General features: G+C 35.8%; 1 protein-coding gene across 1 annotated transcript; it reads left to right on the top strand.

Annotated features, from left to right (window-relative positions):
* Nucleotides 1–9,152: 9,152 nt before the first annotated feature.
* Nucleotides 9,153–10,053, top strand: LOC126057280 (olfactory receptor 2M4-like). The gene is made up of 2 exons (XM_049852798.1): nt 9,153–9,629; nt 9,826–10,053. The coding sequence occupies exons 1-2, from the start codon at nt 9,153–9,155 to the stop codon at nt 10,051–10,053; spliced, it is 705 nt and encodes a 234-aa protein (XP_049708755.1).
* Nucleotides 10,054–10,953: the final 900 nt, after the last annotated feature.

The raw sequence follows: 10,953 nt of genomic DNA, 5'->3' as shown, positions 1-10,953 counted from the left end.
AAAGTATACTTGGCTGCTGTCGGGCGGAGTGTTCTGTATATGTCTATGAGGTCAAGTTGGTTGATTGTGGCATTTAGGTCTTCCGTGTCTTTATTGAGCTTCTTTCTGGATGTCCTGTCCTTCACCAAAAGTTGTGTGTTGAAGTCTCCTACTATTATTGTTTTGTCAGAAATTAATAACTCAATAAATATTAACTGTTGTGATTTTTGTTATTGATTTTAATATTATTTTCTCTTTTAATTAATTTATTCAGGGTTACCAGAATTTGACTTATATTTCTACTTCCATTTTCTTTTTTCTCATATTATTGACTATATCCATAGGTATATGCCTGTTTGAAAATAAAATTCAAATATCCCTTCATAGATTGGTTTGACAATCCTAGTATAATTACATAATATAATTGTGTGGTTTGTCTATCTAACCACATTGCACATGCAAACAGGATGTGCCTCAAACTAGCAGACAACTAGGAATGAGGCATGTACAACCACTGGCATCAACCATTCCATGAGTGCTACGGCCATCTGTGATCAAGACATTTACACAATATTGGCAAAGTGAAAGCCACTATTATTATTTCTAGAAAGCAAACAGTAAACAGTAAAACAAATTCTCAAAGCAGATCTGCTTATTCTTTTCCAAATTACTCATATTCTTTCTAATATCACTGTACTGGCACATTGTGTTTCTGGTCAAATGTTGTCTTCATGTCACCACTGCCTCTGGCTACCACCATGCTACCTGGGACACCTGCATGGCTTCCGAGGCTTCTGTTCTACCCCTGGGCCTCACTGGGCCTTGCTTCACTAATGGAAAGGCCCCTGCACAGGATCTCCTGAGCCTCTGCCACTGGGCCCTTCTTGACCTATGCTGCTGCCTCCTACCATGCTACCCAGGCCAGAGTGGTTCTCTGTCTTGCTGCCATGATACCAAGGCCTACCCTGCATGAGGGAATGTATTGTTCCCACCACGATGCCCGAAGGGGGAAGGAAGCAAATTATACCAGCCACACTCAGGTCTCTGTCCCGCAGGTACAAGTGTTGCAGTACTTTAGCAGGAGGCACACCCCTGCACAAACACACTCAGTTCTCTCTCTATGGACCAGCAAGCCCACCATCCCTGTCTTCACTATTACAACTCTCTCTTCTTGATATAGGGAGTTCTAAGTGCAGGGACCCTGGGTCCAAAGGATGCACTCCACTCTCCGCTCTTTTTGATGGTAGTGAGGGGCCCCAGAACCTCTGTGGATTTGGCCCTTATATAAGCCTAACAGAATAGGAACAGCGACCCATCTCCTTGTTGGACCACAAAGGGCACAATCCCATTAAGTGAATTTTCAATCCACTAGTTTTGTAGTAAATCTACTAATACCTTGCAAAATTTTGGCCCAGTCATTTTGTGAAGTTACAAGACCAGGGCTAGAAAAGCCGTATAAAAGTGATTCATTGCACTGCAATAATTCAGCCCATTTTCTTAACCCTTAACCAGTTCATAAGCAGAGCTGTAACAAATCAATCAGTTAATGCTTATTATATTTTGATTATGTAGCACAGCATCGTATAACCTCCCATATTGGAGCTCCTGAGTGGTGCAAACACTTATACTGTATAATCTCCTGGAGCAGAGCCCCTGGGTGGTACAGTTAACATGTTCAGATGCTAACTGAGAAGATGGAGGTTCAAGTCCACCCAAAGGCACCTTGGAAGAAAGACCTGGTGATCTACTTCTGAAAAATCACCCATTAAAAACTCTACAGAGCACAGTTCCACTCTGACACACACAGGGTTGCCATGAGTCAGAGGTAACTCAATGGTAACTGATTTTTACTGTTTTCTGTTGCAAGATAAAGACATTAAAAAAAAACTCTCATTACTGTACATCAGTTCATAAGTCAACATATCCTGCTAAAGCAGAGAAGAAAGGAGATAATGAAATTATACTTGTTTGATAGATCTGGTGCTTTATATTTATTCCGTACCCAAAACCAAAACTAAACCCATTGTCATAAAGTCTATTCCAACTCATAGCGACCCAATAGGACAGAGTAGAACTGCCCCATGGAGTTTTCAAGGAGCTTCTGGTGAATTTGAGCTGTTGGCATTTTGGTCAGCAGCTGAGCTCTTAATGACTGCACTACCAGGGCTCCTTATTCTATACAGTAGCCCCTAAAAATAATCCTATGGAAGAGGCATTATGATGCCCCTTTTACAGATGATTAAACTCAGGCTCAGAGAGGTTATATAACAGGCCCAAAATATATAGCTAGAAAGTTCCAAGACTGGAAAAGTTCAATTCGGTCACGGCCTTTTGTTGGGTAAGACGTGTCTAAAAGTCCACTCTATTCCCACATCATTACCAGCTCTTTCTTGACACATTAGTTATTGTGAAAGTTTAGGTTAACAGGATTATGGACTAAGTGTATTTTCCAGGCATGAGTTAAGTGCTTTATGCATCGCAACTCATTTAATACTAATAATATTATAAGGCAAGCATCAAATTCAAAATAATCCCATCCTGACTTTAGCAGGTTGATAAAACAGGCCATTTTCTTCAGAGATCAAATATCCTGAGATTTTAAAATAATCCTGTATGGAGGTGATAAATGAGGAGAGTATGTGGTCATCTGTATTCTTCCGAATGCTTTCCTAAGAGCATGTCTGCAGCCTGAAGCTCAGGAATCCCTAAGGCTTTAGCCAGGTGCCTTGTATTTTATACCGGCAACAGAGGCAGTGGTGGGGATCCGAACGGTGATCTGGGAACCAGAGGCTTAGAGTATTCCACACCTCCTGCACGGTGGCTGCTCTGATGCAGGTTAGTGCTACGACTCCTAGACTGAGTGCTTACAACCGGGGATGGTATGCGCTAATGCTTTCATTGTGGCCCACTTAATTTCCGTAATTTAAAAAACTATATCACAATCATACTATTTGGAAAGCACAGAAATTAAAGCACCTGGATTGCACTTGATAACATCATAACTATTCCTTTTATATTCTTCCATATACATTTTTTACAATTTGAAAAATATTGTTTATACAATTAGCATGATATCTAAGAGTGTTCCAGCTGTTATATTGTGCTCCATGGGAAATTTATTAGTTCTATAATAGTTCAGGATGCACGTTGTGGAAAACCTTGCAAAATAAGCCCTTTGTGTTTACAGGGTCTCCTCCCATCCCTTCTTTTTTAGTCATATTTTAGAATGATATCCACAAGGTATGGCAATGCTTCAAGGGACAAGACTAGCTCTCTGGCTCTCACTCCATATTGCCAAATTGACTAATAAAGGATTTTTCACTTTTACCCTGAGATTAATTTTCAGTGCATTCCTACCGGTAATGCATATCATAAAGAAACATTGAGTGTATAATGTTTGAATGCATAAAAATTATAAAAATTTGGTTTAAACTATATATTAATTTCCAGTGAGAAAGAACATCCTTTCATACTTATATTGCACTAACATATCTTTATCAAATTATAATTATGAAAATAATATTACAGGTATTTCCCAGTGTAAGACAGAGTTCCATTCTGAAGACTCTGTCATGTCAGTTCTGATATAAGTAGAATATCTATTTTTTTAAAATATTCATTATTTTTGCCTCCTATTGTCAATATCTTTATAAATCCAATCTTTGTCTTTGGGATTGGCATGAGAATGATAACATCAACAAATTACGTGCTACAACGTTATATGTAGTACATATTACTAACAATAAGATGTACAAAGATAAAAAGGACAGTCATAGGGCAGTTCGTTGTAACTCAAATATGTCTTAAGTCGGGGACGATCTGTACTAAGCTTTTTAGGAAAGTTGAGTCTTAGTTAACACTCTGACTCTAAGGTAAATGGATGCATATATCTGATTCTATTAAATTCTCTATTCATGAATTTCTCTTTGGGGAAAAGTTTGTGTAGAGATAAAATTTATGTTGGCTATTTTTATCTTTTATTGATAACATACTAAATATAAATAATTTAATTAAACATTCTACATGCACTATCTTTTTTCATTTTTACAAAGTAAGACAGTTACCCATTTTAAATACACTAACCTGAGACGCACAGTTTATAAGAGAGCTGCCTAACTTCACAGAACTCACAGCTGCTCCAGTGAGCTCCAGCAGATTTCCCAGACTGAGATGCACTAGGAAGAAAAGGCGAGCGATCTACTTCTGAAAAGTCAGCCAAAGTGAACCCGATGGATGGCAATAGTCCGATCAACACCCGATTATGGGAATGGCGCAGGACTGGGCAGCATTTTGCCCGGGGTAGCCGTGTGTTAGGTGACTTAATGGCACCTAACAACAGCGATGTGTTTGAGGGTCCATTCTTTATTTATGTTGTTTGTTTTATTCAAAAAGTTTTGTCATTATTAAGATAATAATTGGAACAAAAAACTGGCTGGCAAGCCCAAAATAACTGTGGGGAGTTTACTTTCATGACCAGGATTTTGGACCCATGCTTCGTACTTTTGAGACCAGGGAAAAATTAATTAATCTAACCCTCCAGTCCTTCATTTGCAAATCTGAAACAGTAACAGTTTACCTCATTTAATTGTTGTGACATTGCATGAGGCAATGCACATCCAGGGTTAACATAGTACTTGGGACATTGTTTGCTACAGTTATAAAAATCCTTGTTATGTCTGAGTTACTCCATCTATAACATGCAGATGTGAAATAAGAGTCATTTTGGCTTGGAATTGTTTTGGACTGAACTGAAGAAATGAACTTACTAGTGCCAGGCCAGAATATTGGAAAGATGGGTATGTAACATAGAGTGTACCTTTGAGAAAGGGGAAGCTTTGCGAATTCTGGGAACACCACATTGAGGTAGAGAGAAAAATGTGACAATGGACCTAAAAGTACTCTGAGCTCTCTGCAATTACCCACTTTATACAACTAGAAAATAAATGGGAACACGTTTTTATCCTGTTTTAAATTGTACAGAAATATTATAGACAACTAGAAATTTATCTGACCTGCATATCCCTCTTCTACTTTGGTAGTGTGGAATTACACAGAATTGAACTCACTTGGGAACAACTGCCTTTTTGATGTGAAATACAGATAATATTTTTTCTTTTTACCTGCTATTTTAAAAAATTTTGATTGAATTTTGAGACATTATTGAATTTGTGACAAGTTTCTTGATATCTATTACAATTCTTAAACACATTGAATATTAAAGGCATGAGAACACATTGCAAAATTAATAATCAAATAACCTAATAGCCTTGGAATAATTAAATTTACCACGGTCATGAGTGTTTCCTCTATGTTTAAAATAAATTCATGGAAGGTAGACAGACAGAGGACAGACAGAAAAATCTAAAGGAACACAGAAAACATGTCACTTATGCTGAAAAATGAAGACTGATACATAATGATATTTTTGTTCTTTGATATGAAATAAGTAACATTACATTACATGTGAGTTATGGGAAAATACTAATTTTACTTTCAAAATATTTTGGTAGGAAACATCTATAGATGACCAATAATAATATAATAATGATAATAATCAATAACTTTATAGAGCTATCTTCTTGTGCATGCATTCTCCAGTGTACTTATATGCATTTTATTTTGTAATTATCAAATAATCCTATAGTAGATACTATTATGTCATCTCATTTTGCACATAATGAAACTGAGGTTTAAGCATATTGCTCAAATTTATCCAGCTACTAAACAGTGGCATAGGTATTCAAACTCAAGAAACCTGGCCATTAAATATGTACTTTTATGTTCAGACAATCTTCAGAGGAATGCAGCTACCAGTTTAAATGTTTACTATTAGATCAGTCATGTAACTTTTCTGAACTTCGTAATTCATGCCGACTAAATGTGAAATATACATTTATTTCACATTATATGAACTGTCCAGCAAATAAAATGCCTGATATGATAATATTTCAAATACTCTTAGTTTAAAATAATTTCATCTTAAATTTAAATCTACAGAAGACGTTCAAAATCATATTCATTGAATCTTGGCATCTGAGAAACATTGGAAAGCTGCCCTTAAGCTCAGGGCCTTAGCAGGTGGTTATCAAATCGCCGAAGCAGAGAATGAGCCCCGCTGTAAACAAATGAAACCAGTGCTCCAGTACAGCTGTCTACCTAAGTCTGCGAATTTTCCCAGTCTAGAAACAAGGAGAGTGGCTCATAGCAAAGTAAGTGACCTTCCCCAAATCTCACACGTATTTGTGAACAAAATATGGACAGGTCTTTAGAGTTCTGACTCCTAGTCTTCGTGTTATTTAAGCAACTCGTAACTCGTATGTCTATACCCAGTGTGCCCTGACCCAGGGCCGGCTTAAGTGAATGAACTTTGCATGTCATGACCTCCAGTTCAGCGGCAGCCAGAGACACAGACCTGTCCCTCCACCCAATGCAGTAAGAAACGCTAACAAAGAAAATAGATTAGGAAAGGAAAATGTTTCCTTAAAAATAGAAAGTCATATGAATTTAAAAAGTAATAGGAAAACACAGCTTACCTGAAACTAATAGGAAAGTGAATACATTATTTAAAAAAAAAAAAAATCTACAGAGAAAGAACTACTTTACACCTATGTTTTAGTGGCCTTTAATGACACTGATTATCCCTATTTTGTTTTAAAAAAAAATCAGAGACTACACATTAAAAGATGAACTATAGCAATACATTTTGTGAGTTTAATATGTTTAATATTCATGCATGCAAAGACAGTACAATGTAATATTAAATCAACAATGATCAGAGATTCAAACAACTTATATACCAATAACAAGTTGTTTGATCCAAATAACATTGAAATTGTTTAAAATGGTAGCCTATTAATGAAATGCAGAACATTAATATTAAATTATTAATATCATATAAGTATCCCAAATATATGTAATATAAAATACAAAACTTCAGTCCAAAATAACAAAAATGTCAAATATATAAAATCAACTGGAGAAGATATTCACAATGCATATAAATAACAAGTTATAAAGATATATAAATTATATATATAATTAAATACATAAATTACAAAATACATGGGAAATTCTTTAAATTAGTAAGAAAAAGCCAAACAATCTAGAAACCATGAATAAGAGATATTCACAGAGAATTTGCAGAAGAAATCCAAGAGATCGATGAATAGATTAAAAGAGTTTCTGCCATGTAACTTAAATGACATGCAATTTAAATTTATTTTCACACTTATTTGATTGCTGTTAATTATCGCATCTAACAGTAAAATATGTGGAGGAATTATCACACAAATTGACAGTTGACTGGAGTATAAAAGGTGGAGATGCAATTATCTTAAACCCAAAATATTCTAGTAAAATATTTACTTGAGAAAATATCGCCACATGCACAAGGATGTGGGTTATACTAACAAAAGATTGGAAAGAAGCTAAGTATTCTTAAATAAACATTGCATATATATACATGTATATTTATATGCATAAATTGCATATATATGATGTAATAAAATTTGGCAGTAGTTAACAATATATTAAACTGAATATATATATATTTCACTCAAAATATATATATTTGAGGGAACAAAGCATAAAAGAATGATATGTTCACTATTATAGCATATTTATATCAATTTTGAAAAATGGAACGTCTACATATTTTAATGATATGAAAGTCATTGTTGGTATATACTAAGAATCAAAAAATTTTAATATGTATTAAAGGTCTGAAGATCATAGAGCATTCACAAAATTTGCAAAGTTTTCCAAATAAGTTGCAGAAAAACTAAAAAAGGATTTACTACACCACAGATTATGAATGAAGTCCAAACATAATACTGTTGGTAATCCTGAATTCACAGCTCTCTTTGACAATTTGAACTTGTGAGCAAAAGACACCACTCACCTAAGTATAATAGGTGAATCCATTTACATGTGCATCCATTCCTACCACCAAAAATACTTAGACGTAAAAGAAGTGGAAGTTATAGATTCTTGTGAAAAGAGGAGCTATTCTGAAAGTGAATGAGTACCTGTATATTTTACCTGTGGGAGATGTTGGACCTCCGGTTCATTATATGAGAATATCATTTGGATAAGTCATAATTAATGGATTAGTTTTTGTCTTCTACTTTTAAAAGCATAAGATTATTGATGTCCAAATTTACATGAAAATTGCATGCAATATGAATTATGTTCATTTATGAAATTATTAACTTTTTTTGAATGGATAAAACCAAAACACCTGTGCTGTCAAGTCAATTCTGACCCTATAGGACAGAGTAGACCTGCCCCATTGAGTTTCCAAGGAGTGGGTGGTGAGTTTGAACTGCCAACCTTTTGGTTAGCTGCGGAAAGCTTAACCACTGTGCCACCAGGGCTCCCTTAGAATGGATATATAAATTAAAACCAGCAGCATTGTTTAAGAACATAATACATAAAAGTTTAAATGTTGAGGGGGTTCTAAACTTAACGAGATGTAGGCACCATGATCCGGAATGCAAGTCATGATAATATAAATGATGTGGTGATGCGTACAGTAGTATCTATGGCAGCTGAAAGCCTAGTGTATTTAGAGCACAGGCTGCATGTAAGTGTGGAATAGAGAATTTTTGCTTTTCTTTTTCCCCATCAAACTTAGTTTTATTGGTTGTAATTTTTTTGAAACTTTTGAAATTTTAATTTGTCTTGATATTGAAGAAAATCATGTGAGAATACATTAAGCAAATATCTAAAACACACGCAAAAGTAATAACTATAGGCATATCACCTCAATACCTACTAAAGTGCATAAACCTGAATTTCTTTCAATATAGAAATACCAAAAGTGTAAAGAACTCGGATTGCATAAGTAATATTTCGTAACGCCATGAGTAAATTATGTGTGGCATACTGACAAATTATTAAAAAACAATAGAGGTATAATTTGTACCACTGTATATGTATGTTATCTAATTTTGTGTGAATAAAAAATAATGTATAGTAACAGCAGAGATGGATAGTAGTATGCTATGGCAAAAATCTTGTTTGTAAGTGAAAGATTAAAGTAGTAATTAGTCCTCCAAGTCTGAGATTTCCCAAGTCATTTGATCAAGTTTTCATAAAGATATGTACAAGCTTCCTTTTAAACAAATCTCATTTCTGCATCATTCTTACATATTTCAGCCACCAGTAGAGCCATGGTCAATGCCAACGGCACCACAGGAATAAACTTCATTCTTCTAGGGCTCTTTAACCACACACAGATCCACCTATTCCTGTTTGCCATGGTGCTTATGATCTTCATCACCTCACTGATGGGCAACACCCTTATGATCATTCTCATTCATGTGGACCCTCAACTCCACATGCCCATGTACTTCCTGCTTAGCCAGCTTTCTTTCATGGACATGCCGCTGGTCTCCACCATCGTTCCCAAAATGGCAGCCAACTACCTGATGGACACTAGGTCTATCTCTCCCACTGGCTGTGGAGTCCAGATCTTCCTTCTTCTCACTCTGGGAGGGAGTGAATTCTTCCTCTTAACGGGCATGTCCTATGACCGCTATGTGGCCATATGTCACCCACTGCGCTACCCCATTCTCATGAGTCAGAAGCTCTGTTTACTCATGACATCAGGTTCCTGGCTCCTGGGAGGGATCGATGGGCTGATGCAGGTTGGTGCCACCTTGAGCTTCCCTTACTGTCACTCACGGGAAATCAATCACTTTTTTTGTGAAGCACCATCACTGGTACGCCTTGCCTGTGCTGACACCACAATTTTTGAGTTTTTCATGTATGTCTGCTGCATTCTGATGCTCTTGATCCCTTTGTCTCTCATTTTGGCCTCATACAGCCTTATCCTGGCTGCAGTGCTCCGCATGCGGTCAGCTGGAGCCCGGAAAAAAAGCCTTTAAGACCTGCTCCTCTCACCTGGTGGTTGTGGGACTCTTCTATGGCACCATCATGTTCATCTACATGAGGCCCAAATCTAATGGTTCAGAGGACCACGATAAGGTGGTCTCAGCTTTTTATACCATCTTCACACCTGTCTTGAACCCCCTTATATTCAGTGTAATAAAGAAGTCAAGGGGGCCTTGAGGAGGTGGCTGGAAAAACATTTTATGTGATATCAATCCTGAGCATAATTTGCCAAAATGGCAGCAACCAAACTTGATACAGGTTATGTTTCTAAAATATTGTTTTGTTATTTTGTTCATCCCATTTAAATTCTTCTTTTGTGTTGTATCAAGTTATTTTGCTCTTGCTTTGCCAATCTGGCTGCATTGTTCCTATATGATTATTTTTATATATGGTAAATTAATTAAAAATTATATTTGTCCTCCTGTCATAACTTGCAGTGGTGTTTTTGCTCTGAAATTAGGGCTCTGGCAATAAGTATGAGTGATTGAGTTTCTAAACAGCATATGATATGTGTATAATTTGTATTTTTTGATAAATAATGGAAATCATTAATTTTGATGGGGATAATACCTTTTGAAAACAAAACATATATCCTAAATCACATAATGTAGATAAAATAAATTCAAATGAAATAAGGACCCAATGTGACCATCAAACATAAAATACGTAAGAAAATATCAAGAAATATTTGCAAAATGTTGCTGTGGGAAGATTTGTTAAAGAAACTTCCAGACAGAATATAAAAATGCTAATTGGCTTTTCATGACCTTTGTTAAAATGTAAGAGTAGAGAGATGAGCTGAAGAAAAAAATATATTGTGTACAAAGGAGTCATTACACAGTGGATTCAAAAATAAAACTTTCAGCAAAGAAATCTCTAATTAAGAAAGGGCCTCAGGCCAAAGGTCCAACACAAGTTGTGACTCTAAAATCATTTATTAAGGCTTCAGGACGAGTTAAGACACAGTACCTTAAATAAACATCCAAACAGACAAAAGACCTTCTATAAATCTTGAGAGTCTTGTAGATTCTCTTTAATTAAAAATAAATAGGACTACTAAAATGTTTTAGGGCACTG

Source organism: Elephas maximus, chromosome 13 (assembly GCF_024166365.1).
Source record: "Elephas maximus indicus isolate mEleMax1 chromosome 13, mEleMax1 primary haplotype, whole genome shotgun sequence".
Classification (NCBI taxonomy): Eukaryota; Metazoa; Chordata; class Mammalia; order Proboscidea; family Elephantidae; genus Elephas; species Elephas maximus.
This window is presented reverse-complemented; position numbering and strand designations above follow the sequence as displayed.

What these genes read in the sequence shown, in the direction of transcription:
- LOC126057280 (XM_049852798.1), top strand. Translation starts at nt 9,153, where the DNA reads ATGGTCAATGCCAACGGCACCACAGGAATAAACTTCATTCTTCTAGGG. An exon ending in GGATCGATGGGCTGATGCAG is followed by an intron (nt 9,630 to 9,825) that starts GTTGGTGCCACC and finishes TCCTGGCTGCAG; the next exon opens with TGCTCCGCATGCGGTCAGCT.